The sequence below is a fragment of the Pelecanus crispus genome, chromosome 9 (assembly GCF_030463565.1).
Source record: "Pelecanus crispus isolate bPelCri1 chromosome 9, bPelCri1.pri, whole genome shotgun sequence".
Classification (NCBI taxonomy): Eukaryota; Metazoa; Chordata; class Aves; order Pelecaniformes; family Pelecanidae; genus Pelecanus; species Pelecanus crispus.
The window spans coordinates 43,259,749-43,285,720 of NC_134651.1; the positions used below are offsets into that span (position 1 = coordinate 43,259,749).

Consider the following 25,972-nt stretch of genomic DNA (forward strand, 5'->3'; position numbering starts at 1 on the left):
ATGTTTAGGAGAGACTTGAGACCTGATTCTTGGTTCTTCAGCTTTCTGGTGAGTTTTACAGTAATTTTTATAATCTGGGTATTTGAGATAATATTAATGCTTTATATGAATGTTACAAAACATCCTCTCCAACAGGTCAGTAGTCTGTCCAGGAGTCTCTTTGCCTTTGCAGCCCTTGCCAAGAATCAGACTTCTAAAGGTTAGTGTTTGTATCAGCCCTTCTGTATGTTTTTACAAGCAATATTCAGCACAGAGAAACAATGCGTAAAAAGGTGTCCAGTGGCAGAAAGAAAGGTAAAGAAACTTTTTCTAGTACCCTGTTTTGTGTCTGAAATTATATTTGCATAGCTAAGTAGTTGCTTGGTTAACTATGACATTACTGTCTAAAATCAGGTAAGTACTGCTCAGCTGCTAGTCTTTGTGCTCTAAGTGCAAACAAAACAGATTATTTTGTGCTTGCAAATTGCATCTGCAAATGCAGAAGCTGGTAGGAGCTGAGAAGTGGGGATAAAATGAGAAAATTTGCTTGTACGCAAGTGCTTTGAACAAGCTACCCTGAGGGCAACCCCTGAGCGTACCACAGTGAGCTGCTGCTTTGGGCTGAGCTCAGCATGGTTTTGCGTGTCCCACAGAAGCGTGCCCAGCTCCAGCCCTAGGCCAGCGATTCATTTTGTGAGCAGACTCACAGATGTCCCTCATTTTAGGTCCAATATAGTCTGGACTTTTCTGTCGCACAGAGCCTGCTGAACATCCCAAGGGCTGCATACGGAAAAGAGCTCCTGCCTGCAGCTCTTCTGGGCTGCACCAGGCAGTATTTGTAAATACTTGCGGATGCTGCAAGAGACTGACCCTGCAGCATATGTGGCGCGAAAGCGGGTTGGAGAGGCTTTCTGTTTCTCCAAATTATGTGTGTCTTTCTCCAGGTTTTGCTCCTGTCACGATTGAGACCTCAAGACACATGTACGAATATGTGGCCACTGCTTTGGACTGGTGGCATGCAGACAGATACTGTGAACAGCGCTTTGCTCAGTTGCTTGTTGAACCCCAAGACAGTGAGCAAGCTTCCTTTAGCAAACTGCTGCAGTCCCACCACATCAGAGGCTCTGTCTGGCTAAATGAAAGGGATGGTGTCCTGCACAAACCAAAATGGAGACGTGAGTATGCGTGGGCTTGGACTATTTGGAGACATGTTCACTGCTGGGTCTTCTTCATTCTGAAAAATTAATCTGACTGGAAAAGTTGCCACTCTTTTTTTTTTATTGTCACTGTGGTAGCACCTAGGACCTTTAGTCACAAGCTGGAACTGGCAGCATGAACAACAGTGATCCCAGCACATCCGCTGGTCACTGTCAAGATTTTTTTAATGCATTGCAACAGAAGGGAGTTGCAAAGGGGCTCCTCTGCTCTGTCCTCCTGTACCATCTCCCTGTAAAGCAGGTCTGGCTTTGCTCAGCCTCGCCATTTGTGACCTGCGGGTCCTGCAGAGCAATGATGTCAGAGACAGGACTGGGAGAACGGGCGTTCCCCAGCAGCGAGGCACCGCATGGCAGGTGCCTCAGAGGTCTTATTTAACTATGCTCTTGGTTGCTATAGCATGGGATGCTTGGGAACATGCTGTTCCTTCCATATTCATTGTTTGCAATCCTGTTTGCTAGAAAACTCAGTTTCTGGAAATTACACCTGCCGAAACGATGCAATCTCAGCCTGCCTGCCTTCCTGATCCCCTCCAGGCGTGGGGGAGGCAGAAGCCTTGCTGCATGCTTACAGGATGTCCTTGCCTGCAGGGTCCATGAGTTCTTAGCTTGAGTAGGAGGCAAATGATGGTTTCATCCCAGCGGAAGATGAGCAGGCTTTGGCCCATGCTTCTTCCTTTATGCTGGCTGAAATTTCTCCTTCTAGGGAACCACATCGTACCAGTCCTGGTATTCAGAGACAAAACAGACACAAAATACGTGAAGGTGCTCTCTGACTTCCCAGCACTGCCTGCTGTCACAGCCTGTGCCCACCTCCAGTGGGACACCAGGACCCAGGAGATTGCTACCATCTTCTCCTATGCTGTCCCGGCTTTTATTAACGAGTTCCAGCTCCGTGGCTTTGTCGACGAGGAAGGCTTTGTGCGATTTGCTCTCATAGTCCACGGGCACCATTCCCCATACCTGCCCGTGTTCCGTGCTGATGGACAGTGGCATCACTTCTGCGTGACCTGGCAGCAGGAAAACGGGACCTGGGCCATCTATGCCGACGGTAAAAGGAGGGCGTCTGCCAGCGGTTTGTGTGCTGTGGGGCCGTCTGCCCCCCAGGCCATCGACGGCCAGGGGACTTTCATAATTGGGCAGGATCAAGATTCCCTGGGGGGCACCTTCAGGGCGAAAGAGTCCTTCAGTGGGAACATCACTGACTTGCACGTCTGGCAGAACGTCCTCAGCGCGGAGCAGATCGAGAAAGTTCGGTCATGCTGGGTGGTAGAGCAAGACCTTGTATTTGGGTGGAGCTCGAACGCTGTGGAGGTTGAAAGCACCGTTCAGGAAGTGACCGCGCAGTTTCTTTGCCCAGGTAAGGCTCTTTCCCCTCGCTGCTTCAGCTCCCTCCTGCAGTGGGGGGTCAGCAGGGATAGTCCGAGAAGCCAGTCCCATCCTCAGAGAGGGAATTTGGTGTAGTTTGTGCAATGATGCTGCTCCTTCGGGAAGGAAAGCAGAAGCACATTCAGAGCTGGGCTGGGCAGTTTACGGATCATACTTACTAAACCCTTGGTCACTGAAGACCCCTGCAATGACCCTAGCAAAGACAGCCGTTCAGATGTCCTGGGCCAATTACCCGCTTTCTCTTCTGCTGAGAGAAATGGCTTACTTGCCAGTGACGCTGTTTCCTGGGGTGTGCACACCCAGTGCTTCGACGCTCTGCTGGGAGGAGGCATTCAGCCCCTCAGCCAGCCTGGCGTGACGTTACTGATAAATCACAAACTCACGACCTGGCGCGGCCGCCTCCTCCGAGTTCCTTCTGGAGAGGATTTACCAGGCGGGTTGGGAGCGGTTTCTGAGCCCAGTCCCTGCTCTGCTCTGGCTCTGGGGCTGCTTAAGGAACAGTCCACAGCTTTTGTCTTCAGCGGGGGTTGTGGATTGCTTGCAGGAAGCGGTGATACCTGCTGGGGATGGCGTGTCTCTGGGGGACCTGGGCCTTCTGTTTGTGTGTGTTTCCACAGGGCCTGTTGAGGAATGCCGAGTTTTTGAAGTTGGCAGCAGTGGATTCAGTTACACATCTTGTTTGCAGTCTTTGCCTTTTATCTGTCGCTACAGAAAGGGTACAGCATCTGTTATTTATTTATTCACTACTTCCATGGCATTCACTCCTGGAGGTCCTAGCTAGGATGATGGCCGGTGGTGGGGAGGCCTCGTGCCTGCTCTGAAGAGATCACATGCAAAACCTGCTGTAGCTGTGACTTTGCTTCAGTTGCACGCACTCTGACAGGCTATTTTGCTATTCTCCAGTTAAGCGGCGGTTTTACATGTTACATAGCTTCTGGATGCAAAGCTGTAGAGTGCCTCCCAATCAAGGCATCTCCAGACTTGTTGACCAGGGGGACATGGGGAGGAGGCGGAAAAGAAGTGTTAGACTGTCTCTCCAGATGGGATCTTGTACTAGAAATAAAATATAGTTGTCCTGACTGTCCTACAAACTTACCCACCATCTGAGGACCATTCCCCAGGCTTTGAACATGGCATGTGTTAACCAGGCTGCTAGACACCGCAGCAATGGTTGTGCTTTTGTTTTATTCTCAGATGCATACTGGCAACTGAAAAAAGCTCAGCTGGAATCCAGCCATTCGCTTGTCAGCCGTGTGAACATGCTTGCGGAGAGGACTGTGGTGAGTCCTGCAGCCCCAGCAGCGGCAGCTGACACCGGGAGCAAGCAGGAGCTGTTGGGGTGGACTTGTTGGCACCTACTGGTGTTTGAGGTCACTTTGCCAGCAGTTAATGCCTGTGGCCTTTTCTGAGCTGCTGTCGGAGAGTGTGACCAATACAGGTGCAACTCTTGCTGTGATCAAACAAGCAAAGTGTTGCTTCAGGTTGACTCGTTTCACTGAGGTTGAGGGGCTGGACAAGAGAGTTCAAAACGTCAAGGCAGATCTCTTTCCCCTAAGATATGCCTGGCTGGCCAGGTAGGTGTCCTGACACCAGCAAGGGCATGCAGGGCATTGCCAAGGCATAGCTGACGAGCAGGCAGAATCAGGGTTCTGCACTGAACTAGAACATCTTTTCCATGGCAGATTCCCGAGAACGTCTTCACTACTGGTGTGCAAGACATGAACCTCTCTGTTGCTCTTGGTGCTCTTGACGTCTTGGCAACTGTTCTGAGGGAAGGAGAGACACCCGTGCTGGAGTCGTCTGACCTCCTTGCGGTGCTTCAATTACTAAAGCAAGTTTCTGATGTGGAAGTCCAGGAGGGAGAGGAGCTGAAGATGTTGGAGCAGTTGGGCCAGTATTACGTGGAAGTGACTGAGTTAATCTTGGAAGAGCAGAATATCAAAACGTGGTCATCAGTCAGCCAGGTAACGGTGTGGCCAGCAGTCTGGCTGCTGTGTGCCACATCTATTCATCTTGTGTGTGCAGCTCCTTGGCCTGCTGTATGACCACAGGCTGAGGACCCCTCCTTGCATGGTCACATGTAGCCTTTCTGGCTGTACTCTGGAGCTTGTGAAAACGCTGCAAGCATGGGCATGGAGCCTCTTTGCCAGCTCAGATAAGGACCAGCTGCTTTACTGTTGCCTCATTTGTTGGAGGTGCAAACAGGTTCTTCTGCAAAGACGTGCAGTCAAGTGGTGCCTTTCTTGCAAACCCCTCCAGTGGTTGTCTCAGCTCTCTTCAAGCTTCTCCACTTTGTCAGCCTGGATTTACAGGATTACACACAGTTTGCACATTCCCGGTGCTTTGTAGATTCCTTGCTCCCACATCCTGCTGTCTCTGGCAGGGCAACGCCCTTCACTTTGCCATTCGTTGTATTTTCCATTGGTGGGCTGCCAAGGAGCTATCTGTCATCAGCCCCCACGCTGCTCAGAACACCATCAGGCTTTGTGCGAGGGATTTCTATCATCCCACCCCCATTAGGTTTTTCTCCATTAGCTCCTTCTCTTCTCACGTGGGTCTTTTGTGTCTGTTGTATGGTCTGCACTCTCCACCTGTCTCTGGGAATTGTGCGACAGCGTCTGGCCTGGCTAGTGCTCCAGGAACCAAGCCAGGGACCTCCAGAGACGAAAGGATGCTGAATAGTTCAGAGTTTACCTCATCGCTTAGAGTTGCTTAGGTCTCCGTGGCCACAGTTACTCACAGCTTCTCGATAGTGGCATAAAACCAGCTCTGGCCCAGCGTAGCTGGTGCAGCAGATGTATCTGCTGAAGGAGAAATGGTTGGAGATTGGGTACTACAGGGGTGGCACTTCTGCTGCCCAACACACGCAGGACCTTGAGTAATGGGGCCGGTCACCTGCTACCCTTCCAGAGTCTATTTATGGGTGAAACCTTTTCCAGGAAGAGAGGGTGGTTGTTCTACAGCTTTGCAAAAATCAGGAGTCAGGTCTAAACATCTCCTTTCTTTCCAGAAGCTTATTTAGTTATTTATTTCCATGCTGTTTTAATGGCTTTTTATAAAGACCAGCAAGTTTCCCTCATTGCCAGTCTTGTCTCCTTGCTGAAGGAACTGGGAACATCCTTTAGTGAAGAAATCAAATTAAAACAAAGCAAAAGCCTTGAGTCCCAACTTCTCTTTTTCTGCCCAGGACCAAGCATTTAAGAAAACTCTTGTGAGCTGGCAGTGCAGGTGCTGATTTCCATTGATCTCTGCGTGTTTGCAGGTTATCAGAGGGCCCATGGCTGTTGTTGAGCTCTGCGACAGAATGGTGTCACACTTAGCCCCACTGCTGACCGCGGGGAGGACAAAGATCACGATCCAGCACGGGAATGTCGGTGAGTAGCACTGGCAGAGCTCCGGGAGGGCATCTCACCTGGACCCAGCTTAGTCATCCCATCTGGTTCCCAGTCCAAGTCCACTCCTGGCACCTCTCCTCCTCTGGCTCATCTCTTCCTGACCCTACAGCCTTCCCCCCATTTCCTCCGTGCAGAAGTGTCACAGTGTGGGGGGCACATCTCACACTGTGGGTTGTAAGAGGATTGTAAGAAACCTTTGGGCACAGGAGACCAACTGAGCCCAGGTGCACATGGTTTGCACTGAAAGGGATCTGTCTGCTGCTGCTGTGGGTCTTGGCTGGGGTTATAATGTCCTTGTGGTACTTTGCTGTAGCAGTAGCTCCGGAGGAAGGTTGAACCCTGGTTCAGTACCTGATTTTACCCCTCCACAGGGATGGAGGTCAAGAAGCTGGAGCTGAGCAGGCAGGAGCTGAGCAGTGAGGCGTACCTGGTCCAGAGCCCTGAGAAGGGCAGGCATGACCTCATTGAAGTTCCCGCAGAAGAAATGCAAAGACTGAAAGCCAGAGGTAGGTTTTGACACCTGCGCTTCCCTGGGTCTCCCCTTGGCACTTCTGCAGCATCTTCCTTAATGGCACAAACTCTTTACCCTGCACACATGCAGTCTGGAGAAGCGTGGGGAGGAGATGCCCTTGGTGAAAGGGAGATGGGCCGTGGGGGAGAGATTATGTACAGCCTCTCTGCAGGCACAGCTTGGAGCTGTGGGTGCCCTGGACCCCCAGTATCACACCCCCAGATTAGGGCAGCGGTGGTGAAGCATGGGCTGCTCAGAGCTGCCCTGTGTGCTTGCACCCATCCCGCAATGCTCTATCCCTCCAGGTCTCCACAGAGTCACGGTGAAAAACATGTGGTTCGGCTACGGCTTGCTGCAGCGCAGCCTGTCCGGCACCGGCAGCAGTGCTGTCTTCCAGGACGTGGCTGCCTCTGACGGAGGACAGAAGTGAGTGAAACAGAACCCCCCCACGCCCCAGGGCTGCCCTCTTAGCACCACAGGAGAATTCATTTCCAAGTCTGCATTGAGTCTCTCAGTGCCTCTATTTTGGGGTCGCCTCCACCCTGGTCAATCCCATCCCATCCCATTTGTCCTTGTTCCTGCTTTCTCCAGTATGCATGTGGAGACCAGACGGTGGGAAAGGGCTCCCGAGTCAGTGCTTTGGAGGCAGAGGCCCTTGGCACAGCCTGAGCTGTGCGGTGGGGCTGCCTGCGTGCTGTGACGCACCGCAGTGTCTCTTTGTCGTGGTTTAGCCCCAGCCAGCAACTAAGCACCACGCAGCCGCTCGCTCGCTCCCCCTGCCCCGGTGGGATGGGGGAGAGAATTGGAAGAGTAAGAGTGAGAAACACTCCTGGGTTGAGATAAGAGCAGTTTGATAATTGAAATAAAGTAAAAGAGTAGTAGTAATAATAACAATGTAACAATAATAATAATATCCAAAGCAAGTGATGCACAATGCAATTGCTCACCACCCGCTGACCCATACCCAGCCAGTTCCCGAGCAGCGATCGCTGCTCCCCGGCCAACCCCCCCAGTTTCTATACTGCCCATGACGCCGTATGGTATGGAATGGCCCTTGGGGCAGTTGGGATCAACTATTCTGGCTGTGCCCCCTCCCAGCTCCTTGTGCACCTGGCAGAGCACGGGAAGCTGAAAAGTCCTTGGCTAGCATAAGCAGTGCAGAGCAACAACTAAACCATCGGTGTGTTATCAACATTCTTCTCCTACTAAATCCAAAACACAGCACTATGCCAGCTACTAGGAAGAAAATTAACTCTATCCCAGCCGAAACCAGGACACTCTTCTGCATGCCTCTGGCTCCCCTGAGGTTACCCTGCTGGGCTGGGCTGGGGATGGAGCCCGTGGCGGCTGCTGCAGGGTCCCCTCCGGCTGGGGCAGAAGCTGCTGGAGCCGGGGTGGCTCTGCAGATGGTGGCTGGCAGAGCGGGGCGGGAGGCAGAGCGCTGCTGCTCCCTGGGGAGCTCTGAACACTAACACTAGGTGGGGATGGCAGCCCGCGCATCCCAGCACGCACCCCGCTCCTGTGCTGGACCTTTGGCTCCGCCGTTGCGCTGCTCAGCTGCCAACCACTTAGGATGCTCCAGTGCCCCATCTGCACGGTCACCTCCTGCGGTTGCCAGGGGAGTGCTGGGGTTTTCTGCTTGCCAGGTAATCTGAGGTAGTTTCTGCCCTGTGCCCAGGCCCTTTGCTGGTGGCACTGCAGCACTCCACAAGTGGCTCCGGATTTCTCCAGCTGTCTTGTATAACATGAGATCCCGTTTTCTGAACACATTTTGTGGTTCCTGTGCCTGTGAGCAGCATGCTTTCCCTGACAGGTACCTGAGCACCACGGTGGGCACCGCTGTGATCTCATCCGCTCTGCTCAGCGACTACCAGGAGATCAGCACGTCTGTGCGCTACCGCCTGCAGCACCGCGCCCAGGTACCCTGAGGAGGGGCCCGTGCTTCCCAGCCGCCTCCCAGGCCAGCGGCATCCCGCAGCCTGACCCGGCAGGCTGTGCCCAGCCTTGGCTCAAAGCCCCCAGAGCTCTTGGACTTAGGGGTGTCCCACGCCCAGGTCTCTCACCTTGACTCCTGTTTCCCTGGGGAGGTGTTTGTCCTTGCTGACAGACCTTGTTGCAGCCTAGTGAGTGAGCTGCATCGGGCTGCGTACGGTACTTGCATGGCTGTGTAATCTCTTCTTCTCCCTCCCTGCCTGCAGGACCTGCCCAATAAGCTGGTGGGACCCATCTGTGCCTTCTGGAACTTCAGCCTCAGGTGCCTTGTTTCAGTTCCAGATTTATGAGATTTTATTTCCACTGGAAAACCAAACATAACAATATAAATGTAATGGTAAGAGTAGGGATCTGTAATTCTTTGCCTGCTTTGCATGCTGGCATCCTCTGTCTGCTGGAGTAGAGCGCTCTCCTGGGAAGATTTCCTTTGCAAAAGTCATTCACAAGTGAGTGACCTTTAATGAGGTATATACAACTAAAACTGAAAGCCCTAGTTAATTATGATTGTTGCCTGCAACAAAGAAGGGTTGGTGCAAGATATATAACCCAGCAGACATGCAGGACTCCCAGCCTCATAAATACTGCTTGGCACCGAGATGTGTTTTTGCTGAATGTCACTGCAGTGAGAGCACCAGTGATATATTAAGGATTGGTAATTAAGTCATTCAAGTGCAAAAAAACTCCTTGGGGTCCCTGTTTCGTAACAGGCATGGATCGGTTTGGGGAAGGTGGGAAGAGGGTGGTGTTGGAAGCAGACGGTTGCTGCACAAACAGTTCCACTAACCCTGCTCTGAATTTCATCTTCCCTTGGCACTGGGGCAGGCTCAGAGGGGCAGCGCTGCCAGCGAGGACAGAGCTGACCCGGTGCAGCCCTGGTCCCTGCACAGGGAATTCAGATTTGAGCTTTGCTGGCTGCCCGGGCAGCGGAGAGCAGCTGGCTGGCTGGAGACAGGCTGGCTTGTCCTGAAAATCAAGAGTCCAGTGGAAATGCACCAGGTGCACGGCAGGCCAAGCCAATACAGAGGATTAGACGAGTCTGGTCCAGAGATGCTCTTGGTGTAAGGGGAGCTCTTCCCAGAGCCGTGCGATTACTGGGTTCTGTTTAAAGCAGTGATGGCTGAACTGTGCTTTTTAATACACACATTGACACTAGACCTGTTTTCCTGTGTGTGCCTGACGGATAAGGCAAATCTGCTGAGACACGGGATGAGCCAAAGGGAAGTCTGTATGGAGACCTGTCTCTGATAGCCTTTTCCTCATTTCAATTCTGCTTTTTCTGGGAGAATGAAATTCCTTTAATGGCTTGGCTTTCTGTTGAAGCGGGTGGTAATTTCCATGTGTTTTCTCTGTTTTTTGCTGGACATTAGCCCAGATGCTGGTGGGATGTGGTCCACAGCCGGCTGCTCTGTGGTAACATCTCTCCCGGACTCTACTGCCTGTTTTTGCAACCACACCACGAATTTTGCTGTGCTGCTGCAGGTGTACGAGATGCAGGTAAGCGAGGAGCCTTTCTCTGCTGGTGTGTGGAGCGGATGCCAGACCTGCGAGCAGTCTGTGGTTAATTCGTGGGGGTTTTATGTCTTGTGTTGTTTCATGGTTGGAGCAGAGGACCACCAAGGAGGAGCTCACACTGCAGACCTTGACTTTTATTGGATGCGGAGTTTCCTTCTGTGCCTTGACAGTTACCTTCATTTTATTCTTGGCAGTTGGGTAAGAAAAGCGCAGAGGCTTGTAGCCTTCTCTGTTATTTGTTGTTCTCTGTTTTGCTTCAGAACAAGTGTACAAACAAGGTGTCCTTTGTCCGTGTGGGGTGACGCCGGTACGCGGGGCGAGGCTGGGAGCTGCGCCGGTGGTCAGTAGCAGAGGGGAGGGAGGGGGGTGGTTGTCGTTGGCTAGGGAGGGGTGCAGTGCTGGCTGTTTCTGTGGAGGTGCTGATATGAGCTGTGCACACACCTGAGTGCCCGTGGAAAGATTTTTGTCAATGACAACGTCTACCATAAAAGCTGCTCCGCTGGAGTTAGCCTTTGCTCCCTTTATTTTATAAAAATTATTTCTTCAATTGTAAACCCTTCTGTGTCACTTGGCAAGCACAGAGATCTGCCTTGTGAGCACGGCAGTGGCTCCCTCCACCTCCTCCTCGCTGCCTCTTCCTTGGAGCCAAGGGACAGGCAGGTCTGAGCAGCCGTACCTGAGCGCGTCCCCAGCACCGAGCGCTTGCACACCAGGGCAGTCCCTTGCCTCTTTGGACTGTCACTTTGCAGCGAGCAGCAAGTCACCCAGGCAGGTCTGCACAGGCCAGCGAGGACTAGCGAGAACATGTGCACCCTTTCATTTGACTGCAGCTCAGGGTTTCTTCTCTCCTTCCTCAGTGTCCCCAAGAGTGAACGGACAACTGTGCACAAGAACCTGATCTTTGCATTAGCTGCAGCAGAAGCTCTGCTCATGTTCAGTGAATTGGCCAAGACCAACCAGGTGAGCTCACTAGAAAGTGTCCTCTTTGGCCAGCAGCACCAGGCCTGCTCAGGCATGATTGTCAGAACAAACAGGAGGGAAGTGTAATCCCTTTTATTAACGTTTCATTAATTATCTGTAACTTGTATCTAGGAAAGAGTTGAGTCTCTTGCATATTTATACATTGTGCAATCTGTCGGGAAAATTCACGTCTGTCTTCTGACAGTTTGTTTCTGACAAAAAATCCTTCAGGAAATTTAAGTACTTACAAAAGAGCAATATACAGCTCTGTCCCTTTCTGTGTCGTCTTCCACATCCCGGGGCTGGATCAAGCAGCTCTGAGATGAGAGACCTGCAAGGGAAGTCCAAGAGCTGCAGGAAAAGGTGCTATCAGTTCCCTCTTCCATGGTTTGAGATGGTCACACAGATGAGACGAGTGTGAGCTGCAGCTGGCCTATTCACATGTTGCAATTTTAAGAACTCTTCCTGGTGCTTGTGGATGTTTTAAATACATTTCTGCACATTCTGCAGCATAATTTGCAGGTTGCTCTCTTCGTCCTAACCACGCACACTCAGAAGCTCCCAGAGGACTCCCTCCTGAAACAGCATGTGATTTCACTTCTCTCCAGGTGGTGTGTTTCACCGTCACTGCCTTCCTTCACCTCTTCTTCATGGCAGCCTTTTCATGGATGCTGGTAGAGGGGCTTCTCCTGTGGAGCAAAGTGGTAGCAGTCAACATGAGTGAAGACAGGAGAATGAAGTTCTACTATGTGACAGGCTGGGGTATCTACAGGCTTCTCTGTGTTGGGCGCTCAGAAAAATGGGTCAATTTTTTTGTCTAGCAAAAGTTTCAATAGGAGAGATTCCCGAATGTTTGGTTTGATTCAATATGAGAGCCGGGAGCCACTGCTCTGCAGAGGCTTTCTTACCTTTATGTGTCAAATTCCCAGTCTTATATTCTAAGTTAAAAAGCATTTCTGTTATTTTTCTAAATCCAAGGGTTCAATACAAAAAAATGGAGGAGGAAGTTTATGTTAAGTTCTTGTTCTTGGAGGGCATTACTACTGTCTGATAGCAATTAAAATATAAGTATGTTCCTGACTAAGCACTCTATTCTGAGTGAGCACTCTATTCTATGAGGGACATAGAATTAATTTGAATAAGCTGAGTTTCATATCAAAGAGGAGCCTCTTTAGGTCAGTGCTCCTTGCAAAACACGCACCTAGTTGGACATGGGGCAACTGGTTCAGATATTTTGGATTGTTTTATGTCTTTGATTGTCCATTCTGTTAAAAAAGCAATCTGAGGAGTAAATTGCTTTGATCAGGACTTGGGACTTGGAATGCTTTATACCTCGGAGAATGATGCTGACAGCGTATAAATCTGGTCTTGTAGAGCCGGGACAGATTTCAGCTGCAGTAAATTGATGTTGCTCATGGGGTTTCAGAGGCTAAGCTGGCTCACACTGGAGCGTGTCTGGTCATGGGGGTTTTGAAGCAATTGTCTAGAGCACAGCTGACCTGAATGGGTCATCTCTGTTTTTCCTGGGGTTTAATTTGTGCTTTTTTTCTGCAGGCCTTCCAGTCGTTATTGTGGGTGTGACCCTTGCAACTTCCTTTAACAAGTATGTGGCAGACAACCATTGCTGGCTGAACATTCAGACCAACGTCATCTGGGCCTTTGTTGGGCCTGTTCTCTTCATCCTGGCTGTAAGTGCCAAAACCTGCCTGGAAGGTGTGATTCCTTCGTGTCTGGTTTTAGGAAAGCGTTGCAGAGTCAGGGGTGTTGGCGCTTCTCTAGCTAAGGTGCTTGCTCGCAGGGCTCATAGTGCCTGCTGCTTTTATAGGAGAATTTTTGCTGTGCTTTATATATGCTTTCACAACACAAATAAATCTCTTTAACCAAAGCAGCTTTTTGATAGAAAAAGGTGCTTTAAGAAAATTTTGCTGACCAGTTCTTGTATTGGCTCTTAAATTAGGAATGTAGATAAATGTGTAGGTTGACTGTGACATTGCCGTAACTAAAGGTCTGATTTTAATATGGGAACATCGACGTCCTTGAAGTAGTTATTAGTATCGTTATACAACAACACAGTAGCAGGAAAAGGTGCAATGTTTAAGGGGTCCAGAGTAGACATTTACAGGGAAGACATTCTGTAGGGGAAGTTTTGAGATAAGTTGTGTAGATTCCATGTTTGTGTGGATAGCTCTATGAAGTATTTAATTCGCTGCACTCTCAGGAGCGATTTCTCCCCCAGTTCTGACACTTAGTTATTGAGTTCCCAGCAGAAAAGACTCACCCCGCTGCAGCTGAGATTACAGAAGGTTGCTCGGTCCAATGGCTCTTCTCTGACAGGTGAACACCTTCGTGCTGTTCCGGGTGGTGATGGTGACTGTGTCCAGCGCTCGCAGGAGGTCGAAGATGCTGACGCCCAACAGCAGCCTGGAGAACCAGATTGGAATACAGATATGGTAGGCAGGGAAGGGGCTGGTTTTCCCAGCCGTGGCTGTTCTGGGTATGAAGTGGTGGAATTACTGTTAAGCTGAGAGTCTTTGCGTCGGTGAAGTGAAAGACCATGAGTTGGGGGAGTCAGGGCGGAAAGGATTTTCTCCTCCAGGGGAAGTGTGCATCACCCAAAGGTAGTCTGTCTGCTCTAATGTCTACGCCACTGAGAAGCCCAGCCAGCACTTTCAGCCTGGAGAACCTGGTGCTGGACTCCATCTGCACTCGCACTCCGAAATCTCAACACTCTGGGATGGGAGACCCTGCTGAAATCAAAGCTACCCTGGTCCCTTTGGCATCACCAGGAGCAGCACCTTGGGTCTGGCAATGGCCGGTGTCTCCGCCATCTGCAGTGGGGTTAGTGTGTGTGGGAACACAGGTGACACTGCCAGACCCAGTGCCGAGCTGTCTGCCCCTCTGCTCTCATTAGCCCGCCCTGCTGCTAAGCAGCTTGCTGGCAGCCATGCAGCCATCCTGAAAAAAACATCACCGTAGGGAAGTGAGCTAGCAGCCTGCGGTGTTTCAAGGAACCCAGGGACCCAGCTGGGTGCCCAGTTTCCATGGAATGTTATGGAGCACTGTGCCACAGCAGCGGCTCCTCTCCGCTTCGCAGAACGTTGCAGTTTGAAGGGGTCGTAACTGAATTTGTCTCATACCTGTCCCGTCCTCAGCACTTGTGTGTGCCCCTCAGCAGGATGCCAGCTGCAGAGAGTGCAGGGGGTTTGGCTATTTGCCATTATAAACAGCATTTTCTATGTGAGTTTGGGACTTGGTGGATTGAAAGTAACGCTGGTGGGAATACATACATGGGGAAAAAGGCGGTGTGGACTTCTGTAATCAGTCAATATAGAGAGACCTCTAAAAAACTGCTGCTTGAGTCATTACTTTATCATCCTCTGTAAATCTTTATTGTTGTTAGCTGGCGCCGGATACCCCTGCTAGACACGCATTGTTCCCCTGTATCATAAATAAATTTTCCCAAATTTACAGAAGCACAAAGATAGGGCATTGCTGGAGGGCAGGGTGACATCCATATGCTAATAAAACAAATACAGAAGCCCTCCTTGTAGCAGCAATTGGGGGAAAATAGCTGTTTTCTCATGGCTAAGGACGTCAAAGAGCTCCCTTCTTGCTAACTCTCAGTGATAAATAAAGAGCAGGGCTGGCACGCTGGGAGCTAGGAGGTGCAATGTTTGTTTTTTCCCCTCTTAATCAATTTTGTTTGCAAAGGAATTTGTTCCATAGCTACCATCTTGGGTGCCTCTTGGTGGACACATCATCTGAAAGGCACTTGCTGGGGGAAGGGAGCGGTCTCCAGCAGGGAGACAAGGAAATTTTCTTCTAAACTGCAAGATAGAGGCCAGGGTGCTCCTACACCCATGGAGCTCTGTCAGGGCAGATGCACTCGGTGCTCTGTAACCTGGTGCAGTTGCCCCAGGCAGATCATGGCGAGACCCTGGGCAGGGTTTGCAGAGCCAGGAAGGACGCTTGGCAGGCTGGGGCGCTTTGCCAGCACCCGCTGGGCTCAGGGACGTGGGGCACGAACAGAGACCCCCGTGGAGAGCTGGTGGCTGGCAGGTGGGTGCCAGCGCACAGTGTTTCAGCTTTGAAATTCACCCGGGTAACCCTGAGCTCTTCTTCCCGACAGGGCCACAGCCAAGCCCATCCTGGTGCTGCTGCCCGTGCTGGGGCTGACCTGGGTGTGTGGGGTCCTTGTGCACCTCAGCATCATTTGGGCCTATGTCTTCATCGTGCTGAACTCCCTCCAGGTGAGTCCCGTACCAGGTGGATCCTCACATCACAGCCAAGCAGGTATCTGCGGTTTCTTGTGCTTCTGTGTACTCTACCTGTCCTAATAGTTGGGGACGTTTGCCAGCTCTGAAGCCCAGCCCAGCCTTCCCAAGCCGCTGTGCTGTTTTGTCTGAGGAAACTAGAATCACAGAATAGAGCCATAGAATCATTTAGGTTGGAAAAGACCTTTAAGACCATCCCGTCCAACCATGAACTAAGTTCATGCTCCCAAGATATGAAAGCTCTGGAGACCTTATTCATCTAATGGCCCTTCAGCACCAGTCTCTAGAGTGTCCTACTGGTGCCATAGCTTTCCAGTTCAAATCTTGTTTCTCATGTTAGATTTTCTGACGTTAGCATGGTTTCAAAATTACACTTACAAACTGACATGCTTGTAGGGAACTTCATTAGAGTTTTGATTTGGTCATTTAATGGATAATTAAAATGGTAACTGTCCAGTTTAATGGGGCAGACATCCCAGCTGCTATGTGCATCCGTGAAATGAGCCTCATTCCTATACGGTAGGGATGGGCCGTGTGTGCCAGCATCGCTGTTTGAATAAGGGCTGTCCATAGAGAGCGTCTCAAAGGTGACGTCCAGCCATGGTGTGTGTTCTAGGGTGAGTGTTTTCCATCTGGTTCATGTTCAGACATACTGAGAGGTTGGGGCCCAAGAACTGTACAAGCAGAACCACCTTGCCTTTGCCTGGAGGTCAGCTATTGCAGGGAGAGGGGAGAAGAAGAATTAAGAATCAAGGACTAAAAAGTCTTTACCCGTAAAATCGGTATTGTCTGCAGCCATGCAGCTGCTCCCCAGGGATGCTCCCAGTGCCCAGCGAGAGCTGCGCTGGAATCTGATGGGATGCAGGAGTGCTAGGTGGAACAGATTGCGATGTGGGCTGGTGATCGGAGCCTCACACGGGGAGGCTGGAAATGTGTGTGCTGTTTCTGGCTCTGACTTGCAAGACCTTGGCTGAGTCATGTCATCTCCTTCAGCCTCTTCGTTCCTCTTTAGGTAGCATCATCTGGCAACATTTTTAAAGCTATTTGCTTGTCTTGGTGTCTTCCAGGGCCATGGCTGCAACTACCATACTTCAGAGTCATGTTGTTAATACGCTAGTATTAATAGGGATCTCTACAGGGCAGAAAGTAACCCTGGTGTGTAAAACAATAGTTAATATTTGCTTGTAAGTTTACTGATTTCATCAAAAGCATTTAAAACTTTCACCAGCCTGTATGTGGTTAAGAGAGCAAAGCAAATTGTGTTAGTCACAGCAGCCAGGAGCGCTCAGTTCTGCACTGAGCTAGGACTGTTCCCAGGACCTCAGGACATCTGAGTCTTAGGGACACGTGGTGACAAAAGTCCCAGAACATGTGCTTGCCACCTGCGATTCAAAGCATCAGCCCCCTTGTCTGGCAGAAGCTGTCCAAACCTCGAGAGAAAGCAGCTGTAGATGGAGCTAGAGAAGCACTGAACACCACTGCTCCTGATGTGCAGGAGAGGAGGGTCCCAAGGCGGACGGTGGGGCTGTGGGCAGGTAGTCACTGCTGGCAGGGAGCCGGCCATGGGGAACGCATGGACTCAGTCCGGCCCCTGGGGCTAAGATCATGCCAGCACAGAGTGCCTGGGGTACCCACACTGTCCTGTCCCTTCACACTGGATAATCACAGATATATTTTTCAGAGTCCCGTGCCCAGGGCTTGAGGACAAATCCTACTCCAGGAGATCCAAGTCAAGACAGCGACTGGGTTCTACCCTCCAAACCATTGGGATCCACAGTGTTCTCCAGCTGTCTCCCTTTTTTCTTTGGATGCGATAGAAAATGGCCCCCACTGTAGCTTTCACGTATGGAGCAGCAGAGTTTGCAGTGCTTCCCTCTGGCATACTTGGCCGGTTTCAGTGTAGCATTGGCCCCGCTCTTCAAGGGTGAAATGCAGGCGTTATCACCACGTGCACGAGATGGGTGGTTGCTCCAGGGATGTTCTGCCTGTGGCTGGCACTGGTCCAGCGGCCGGGTGCTGCTCACGCACATCCGTCGGCTCTCCGATGGGATGTTCCAAGGCCAGACAAGGACTGCCTCTCCACAGCTCCACTCCTAAGGATATCAGGAGGGTGGCAGGAGGCCTGTCCTAACTGTAATTAAATATGGCATCAGTTCTCCTTGCCTCGTCATGCCGTGCTTAAGTTATTGGGCAGAAGAGAACTCCAGGCTCAGTGCTGTGATGAGGTGAACAGAGCTGAGAACAGCACCAGCATCTTTTTCCTCCACAGGAAAAAAATATTTCTCAGCTTGGGTGAACTCCATCAACATCAGCAGAGGGGCAGATCAGAGCAAGCGTCCCAGCACCATCTTGGCAGTCTTCCTCTGCCTTGCTTCGGCGTTCATGCTGTAAAACCATGAGCGTCTGTATCACCAGGGGTCCTGGTGAGGATCTGGGGCTCGGATAGCCTTCAGGAGAGCTGCTTTCCAGTAGCACTCAGGGCTGCTCTTTCCTCTGCAGCCCAGCACTGGCAAGGGAAATCGCACGACAGGTTCCCTGGTTCAGTCACTGCTAATACCCCTTGACTGTGGCCTGACAATGTCAGTGCCCGGCCATCGCTCACCCTTTGATTCATCGCTGATGCCCGCAGAGGGGCTGTGGGATGCTGGCCGTTGTAACACGGAAGCTGGGCATATGTGGTTTCTTCCCCGAAATGAATAAATGTGTCCTCTGGATCATACGTCTCCTGAGGCTCTCTCTCGCAAGGCATGACATCTACCTTGGGTGAGATAGGAGCTGAGGTGTTTGCTGGATCAGGCTTTGTTTTCTTCCCTTTCTAAGTTACTGCTGCTTTTGTTTTTCTTCTTTCTGCTGAAGCGAGCGCAGTAGGAGCCGGGGCTGTCGTGTGGACAGACAGCCGAGGGTTTGCCCGTGGATATGCTGTGCTTGTTTGTCTTCTGCCCCTTGATTACCAAGTTCAGGTCAATTTGCAGATTACCCCGGAAGGGAAATTCCAATGCTGGTGGGAAGCCGTGGAGTTGAGAGACAGCAGGGATGAAACCATCCCATTTCAGCCCTTTTGCTGACTGTCTTATGGATCGCCTTGGAATTGCCTTTAAGGCCAGCGTGCTTCTTCATGCGCTAGTGTTGTGCAGGAAAGTTTTGCTGCTGTGGTTGTTTGTTTGTTTGACTGCTTTCTGTTTATCTGCGGAAACCAAAGCCTGTTTTCAAGGTTACTCTGTGCGTCGACACCAAACATGACAACTCCTTCTCCAGCCAGGCAGCACAGGAATTCAGCCGAGTGACTGAAAAGCAACACGGAGCGGTGCTGCGCCGGAGGCGGCTGCCCCGCAGGTTGGCGAGCAGGCGGCAGCACCTTCCCTCCAGCCCACGATTTCGGAGGTAGCAGCACCAACATCCTGCCAAGCACCCAACGGTGGGCGGAGGTGCCCGCTGTTAAGAAACAGCGTAGGTAGAACCTGCTGGCTTCATTTGAACTTGTAGAGCTGGAAGGATGGTCCTGAGGCTGGCTCAGGGCAGGGACTTACAGAGCCACTCACCCGTCTCTGGTGAGAGGGGAGCAGGAGACGGCGCTGCTCCCAGGTGGGGTGTGCGGAGCGCAGCGGGACAGACGGACACCAGACAGGAGCATCCATCCTGCTCGGCGGGTCCCGGCACGTGCCGCGCTCTTGCCCACGGTCACCCAGCGCCTGCCCCGCCGTGAGCAGGGAGCCGCGGGCGCCGGGGCACTGCGGGCTCTGCCGGGAGAAGATGGCGCGTGGGCGGGAGCGCGGGCAGGAGCGGGCTCCTCCTGAGCCGCGGCTCCGCTTCCGCCCGCCGCTGCAGCTGGGCCTCCTCTCCTTCCTTGCTCTCCTCCCAGCCGACCTCACCGCTCCCCCCTCCCCACACTCAACCAGAATGATTATTTCAAGGAAGACCTGCCTTGGCAGCCTGACCAGAAATCTGGTCTGGGGGAGTGACCAGCATTGCTGGCTGAAGGACAGGTCATGGCACGGCGCCAGGGTACTGCTACCATTACGCCTGCCAAGAGCTCGCAGATGAAGAGCAAGGCTCATTGAAGACAAGATGGATTACTTTTCTTGCTGCAGCTGATTTATCTAGCTGCGATAACAAACACCCCACAGATATAACATAAATCTGGTGGGCCAGATAGGGCTGCCTTAAGGCCAAAATCGTTGGTCTGGAGCTGTAATTAGCCCCGGGCTGTAGCCTCCATGCAATGCTCGCTCCGGCCCGGGCACTTTCCCTGAGCACATCCTGCACCAGCCTCGGGCACCTTTGGTCGTGGCAGAGCGTGTCGTTGCTCGCTGGTCCTTGGTGTGTGCACCCAACAGCGCCGGTTCGGCAAGTAGGGAGAGGGTGGCCGAGACCGTGCTGCCGGAGCCCCGGCGTGCTGCCAGGAAGGATTGTCCAGACTGGGGTTGAGCAAAGCCTCTGGGTCCGTAGCGCACTGAATTTGGGTGAGAGTGTTCTGTTAACGCTGTGGTCTGTCACTGCACGGGGCAGAGGACCTGTCCCCAGCGTCGTGCTGCACTTGGTCTGCAGGAGGCTGGCAAAAGCCCCGCCAGGGTCGGTGCTCGGTGGGAAGGGAGGTCTGCTTCCCAGATTTCGGTTCCTCTAGCAATTAATTCCTGGTGGTTTCTGCTTCTGAGATCTGAAGGAGGTGTTTCCTGAGGGATTTTTGCATCCACAAGTCAATGGGAGCGTGGGAGAGCTTCGAGCTCGGGAAGCCAAGTGTCCGGTGAGAGATGCCCGCTCTCCCCAAATGAAATGGGGGGAGAGGAGGAGGAAGAGGGGCTCAGGCAGGGACTGTATCTCCTTTGGACTCTCTGTGAAGAGCCTGGTCTCAAGTGTAATGACACTTTTTTTTTTTAAAGGAAGGTCCTTCCTGCCCAGCTGTCCCTGGCAGTGCTGTGCCCACTGTCTGTGCCAGTCCTTAGCCCACCCCTTAGCCCAGGTCCTCACCCATTCTAGTGCTCATCAAACTCATTTCCTCCCATGCAAAGTAGCACAAAACAGCTGTACACCTCTAACCCTTCCTGTGCTCTCTCCTTTTCAGGGCCTGTACATATTCCTGGTCTATGCAATCTATAACAGCGAGGTAAGAGATGCCCCTGGCTGGGGCTCAGTCACTCGTCGCAGCAACTGTTTATTAGCAGCCAAGGGGGTAGCTGGGGTTGTAGTAGGTGCAACAGGCAGCAGAAGACTGCGCTTGTGGGAGAGCGACTGCTTTTTCTCCATGACTTGCTGGAGCATCTCTTGCTCTGCTAGAGCTGCTGTGGCCCTCTCTAACGTCCTTGCTCTGCTGCAGGTGAGGAATGCCATCCAGAGGATGAAGGACAAGAAGAAAGCACTCTCGTTCACAGTAAGTTGTGAGGAAGCCCTGCTGCCTCCGTCGTTCATCATGCACCCACCAGAGGAGGGCCCTAGGTGTTCGTTTGGACTCCTTTGGGGAGATGATGTTGGAAAGAAGTCTTACTTTTCTCCCCACTTGTCCTGTGTAGGGAGAATGGCAGAGGCTGTCTCCCTTCTTGACTGTCCTGTTGGACAGCGCAGACCCAAGGATGATCTACCTGATTAGGCAGCAGCCTGCTGTACCAGGGTGGGATGGGAGTCAAAGTCCCAGGGGCTGCAGTGCAGATGAAATCAATCTTTAAAGTTGGACATGGATCCAGCAAGGACGCATGTTGCAATCTTCACTGTCCTGTATCTCTTCTCCGTCATTACAGAACTGCTCGCATCCCATCAACTACTTATCAAGTCCAAGAAACACGACCTCCTGGGAGACAGGGAAGCTGAGTCCTTCTGCAGCTGAGAGTGCCTTGTCGAGCCCAGTGCAGAGAGACCCTCCAGTGAAGAACATCACCAACAAAGGTACTTTACCTTGGGTTGTCGTTGCTGTTGGCCCAGGCCGTGTGGTGAGACCTCAGTAAAATTGTTATTCCCAAGGTTTGAATTTTAGTGCACGTTCACTTGGCACTGCGTTGCACCCATTTGTATGCTGTGCCTGTGTGAGCGAGCACTTGGGGTCTGGCGCTGCAAGTGCAGCACGGGATGAAGGATTCCCAGGGAAGGCAGGGCCCGTGCGCTTGTGGATCTCAGAGGGATCAGGTTCATGCCTGCAGGCTGGCTGGGCGCGGGCAGGGGGTCTCATCACTGTGTTATGCAGAATTGCGTTCTCTTCAGGCAAGAATCCATGTTTGTGTCTTAAAATGAATTTTCTGGAGAAGGCTAGGCAAAGGTGGCAGTAGGAAATAGGGCTTTTAGCTTCGGGGAAAAAAAGGTGTTGCATTCTCCAGCCATTTTGTGGGTGCCATTATGCAGGTAACCTGTTTGGTCCCTTTGCTTCAGCGGGAGATATTTAGGGGACACAAAGTACCGAGTACTTGGTAAAGCATGAATATTTCTATTCTCTAGTCTCCAAACTCATTGTGCTGCTTCACCCCCTAGGAAATTTTGGAGCCAAAATTCCCATGGGGATTTCATCAATTATGTCACCCGAGAGACCGGTATGTAATGTCTTCTGTTATTCTTCCACCTTCATCCATACACAGCATAATAGTTACGTAGGAATGGTGTCTAATGGTTCCAGTGATGGCCTGGGACTCGGGACACCTGGTAGTGTTACCAGCTCTGGCACAAATTCAGTGTTTTATGTTGAGCACGTCCCAACAGCTGCCTGACCCATCCATCCTGTGTGCCAAGCAAGGGTAACGCCAGTCCCCTCTGTCCCAGGGTGTTACAGAAATCGCTGTGTGTCGGTGAGGGACCGGGCAGCGTGCTAGCACAGCGTGCGTGCTCTCCTCCTCAGGGCCAGTCCAGATGCACGGCCTGTCTATCAAAACCAAGAAGGTTTTGATACGCACCCTGGAGACTCTGGTTTGTTAAAATACACGCTTGTTATTAGCAGCGTATTGATTTAAGTCATTTAAATCGTTTGAGATGCATGGGGTTGTGCCCGTAGCGGCCACTCCTGGCAGTCAAGCCTGATGCAACTGTTTGCTGTCTTCTGCAGGAGCATGGGGTGGAGAGCGAGGTGGGCTGGCAGGCAGGAGCAGGAGCTCTGCCTCGGCTGTGCTGTGAGGGCAGGGCTCACAGGAGGCGATTGCCTGAGCTGGGGCTGGCCTGGGCAGGGGCAGGCAGTGGAGGGCAACAGGGGAGAGCGCATGTTTGGGGGGCGGGAGTGGAGGAGGTCCCGGGACGGCCGGTTTCCAAGGCGAGAGCTCCAGCCTGAGCCGATGGGGAACCAGCCCTGCTGCCGCGCCGGGAGGGTGATGGTGGCAGGGGCATGCATGAAGAGAAGGAGCCAGTGAATTTGAGCCAGTAAAGCACCAAGCGGAGGCTGGTACGGATCAGGGCAGGAGACTTCCCCCAGGGACAGCAAATTAAAATCGGCCAGCGGGGGCTTGCTGTCCCTGGGGTGGGCGAGCCGCGTCCGTGCAGGGAGGGCAGGCTGGGTTGTGCTGCCTGCAGGAGTGTGATGCAGAGCTCAGCAAGGTATGGCCTAAAGCAGGGAACAATTTAAATTTGACTACTCCAATACCACTTCCATCTCCCACTATTGAAATGATCATCAGTCCTTGTGCACTTGACATACAAGTGCTGTAATTTCCTCAGAATAAAATCCAACGCTACTTTCATATGAGTCTCTCACTGAAGGATCTCTCTCTCCCTCTCTGATATTTATCCTTTGAAAACCTGTGTCACATAGACAGCTCTTATTTATCCAATAGATAATACTTCTATAGCTGGCATATCGTTTTGAAGCCACTCAATAAAATCCATATTTTCATCTCTCATGATTTATATTGTGGTTAATGCCGTTCCTCCCCTCGTGCTGAGCGCCAGCCGGGATTTATTCCCAGGTGATGCTTTTCTCAGCCAGCCAGGTGCTGGCTGTGTTAACAGGGACCAGGGCTAAGCTCCTGGCACCAGACACGAGACGTGGGCCGAAGGGATTAGCCCAGGGGCCTGAGTTTCCTAAGGCAGGGAGCATTAGGAGGCAGTGGATCTCCTAAATGCCAAGGCCGTAGCATTTCCTAGCAGGCGAAGACAGAAAGCTCTTTCCTCCGTGTGAGGGTCACCGAGGATTTCGCTGTGTCTTTGCTGCTTAAACATTGCATTTTTAATGTACTTGTTCCCTTTCTAACTTAACATGGATGCAGCAGCCTTCAAAAGGTGAGGCTGCTGCCGGTGCCTGCCTGGGGAGAGGGGGCACGGCCCCCTGCCCGCGCAGATCCGTGCTGCGGCAGCGCGGCTCTCGGTGCTCCGTCGCTGTGAGCCCCACCGTGCCCAGCCGGCCGGGGCTGCCGGGAGTTTCCATCCGAGCCCCATCTTGGTTGCAGAGGTGGTCGGCGCAGCTGTGCCCCGGGTGGTGCTACCCCTGGCCAGCGAGGTGCTGCTTTCTGGGGTTTTGGTTTTTTTTTTCCTCGTTAGTTATGTAAGTCAGTGCTGTTTTTCCTGCTCCCTGGCTAAATGAGTTATGGCACTCGCTGGAGGAGCGGTGAATTAAGAATGTCACTGGCAGCTGCACAATAGTTTGGATGAAGAGAAGATGCTACTTAAAAACGTTTGAAAACACTTAAAATGACAAAACACTGAGCGAGTGAAGATACAAACACAGAGGAGATGTTCTTTGTGTTTCGGCTTTTTTCAGCATCGTTTGGTGATATTTATCGCTCTTGGGCTGGGAGCAGGAATTTCACACCTCGCAGAGCATTAACCATCACTTAAGCACAGGGTGCAGGCTTGTGCGTGGCCCTTTCCACCGAAGCACGGGGGAGAAAGTTCTCTCTCCCTTTCTCCTGGATTTCCCTGTGGTCTCCAGCACCGTGTCCAGCCCGCTGGGTCACCTCGGGGCTGGAGGGGTCCCCGGAGAGGGCGAGCGCAGCGGGGCGGCAGATCACCCTGAGGCACTGCCGAGAGGTGCAGCTGCGTCCCGGGCGCTCTGCAAGGTGCCCGTCCCTCAGGAGCGGGATGAAGGCTCCAGTTCCCAGCCTGTGCGGTGGCTCAGTGGGAGGGAGAGTGCGGTGCAGGAGCTGGGCGCTGGGGAGCCCTGCCTGGCCCCGGGGAGCGTGCCGGGGGGTTGCCAGCAGCGAAGCAATCAGACCTGTACCTTCTGCTAACAAATGTTCTCCCCTCTTTCAGGCTGTAGAGCTGACAGCGTTCAAATCCTCAGGTAACATTTGCCTACATCATTTTCTTTCATTTTTGTTACTGACGATACTGGTTTCTGTGGTTGCATGGTGGAGTGCTGCCCTGAGGGCAGGTGATTTTTTGCTCAGGCTTTAGGAAGCGTTTTATTTCCAAACTGCCCTGGTGGGTGCAGTCCTGGCCAGGCTCTTGGGAGATCCGTGTCCCCCTGAACAGATTGGGGGGTGGGGTACGAAGCCCCGGCAGCTCTGCCGCTGCTGCCTGCGCTGCCGCTCCCTGGCAGCAATGGTGGCTGAGCCGAGGGTGCCCATCTCACAGCACCCACCTGATTTCTCCCCGTGTCTCTGCGCCGTTCCTGCTGCCTGGCCGTCTCTGCAGCTTGCCGCGCACCGGCTCGCTGGGCCCCGCCGTGAGAGCGATGCTGCAGGTCGCGGGCCTTGGCAGGCAGCGGAGGGGCAGCGGGTACCTGCAGGTGCCTGGTGCTGAGTGCTCGGCCCGTGCACCCCAGCACGGCCGGTCCTTGAGGCACAGCAGGGACCCGCACACCTCGCTGCTTGGCAAGACCAGGGCTGCTCTCGGGGATGGCAACCGCTCTTTGCTGCCACGGGGCATTTTAAACCAGCAGCTGCTGCAGAAAGCGCTGGCGGGTGTTAGAAGTGACTTGCTCCCAAAGAAGGGCAGCCAGGGAAGGCAGGGTGTTCAGACGAGGCTGGGTTTATGAGCTTAAAAGCAGCCATTTAGCTGCTTCTGTTTCAGGTTGTAGAAAGGCCAATGTCACCATGGAGGTGGGTAGAATTAAAACCAGAAATCCCTCCTAAGCCCCGGACCTCTGCTCAACTGCAGTGCTGGGGAGAGGCCGGCCGGCCGCGGCTCCCTGCTCCCACCCCAACTTCCCTGCCTGGCTTTGGGCAAGTCACCAGCTCTCCAGGTATGGGTATAGCATATTTAACTTTATTTTTTTTACCAACCGCTGCTGAGTACCCCCAGCATGCTCAGTGCAGTCTCTGGATGGGCTCACTCAAGCAGACAGTGCAGTGAAGAAGCACCAGGGATGGATTGATGTTATTTTTTTTCTGCATTGTTACATTTTGTTTTGTCAAAGGAAGCAGTGCATTAGCAGCAGGTTTCTGATTTTGTTCCACATTAAGTGTCTAAGCAGGGCGTGCTTAGACTATTTTCGAGACGATGCCACCCAGAAGCATTGCAGCTTTCCTCCCCACAGTGGACACATGAGCAAGGCAGAAACGGTGGCATCCAGGAGTAAATGTGCTGCGGCATTTCAGGCGTAGGAGTGGGGTCTCAGAGACAGCAAGACCTACACCCAGCACGTGCGTTTGTGCTCTGACCCCCCACACTCTCACCCTCACCTGCTCCTGCGTATTTTAATCTAGCCACATGTGTAATTAAACTCCAGCTGTGCAAAGAGGTGGGTTGTTTAGTTTGGTTTTGTTTTCTCAGGTAAGCCCTCAGTATGTTTTTAAAAGCCTGGGTCTTGCCCAGAGGACGGTGGGGACGCCGGGCTGATGCACAACAGCCGTGGAAGCAGCCCGTGGGTGCAGGGCAGCGCTGTGCACAGCCACCCTCTCCGCTAGC

The 25,972-nt window shown here is 52.4% G+C and overlaps 1 protein-coding gene across 1 annotated transcript; it reads left to right on the plus strand.

Annotated features, from left to right (window-relative positions):
- Window positions 1-25,643, plus strand: ADGRD2 (adhesion G protein-coupled receptor D2). Its single transcript, XM_075715961.1, has 25 exons — window positions 1-48; window positions 136-199; window positions 924-1,154; window positions 1,900-2,553; window positions 3,200-3,298; window positions 3,777-3,862; window positions 4,265-4,546; window positions 5,845-5,956; window positions 6,349-6,483; window positions 6,794-6,914; window positions 8,302-8,407; window positions 8,687-8,742; window positions 9,848-9,974; window positions 10,087-10,190; window positions 10,850-10,952; window positions 11,561-11,714; window positions 12,507-12,640; window positions 13,287-13,402; window positions 15,082-15,202; window positions 20,286-20,327; window positions 20,538-20,591; window positions 20,956-21,100; window positions 21,677-21,735; window positions 24,374-24,404; window positions 25,528-25,643. Exons 1-25 carry the CDS (start codon window positions 1-3, stop codon window positions 25,641-25,643), a joined length of 3,300 nt encoding a protein of 1,099 aa, XP_075572076.1.
- The last annotated feature ends 329 nt before the right edge of the window (window positions 25,644-25,972 follow it).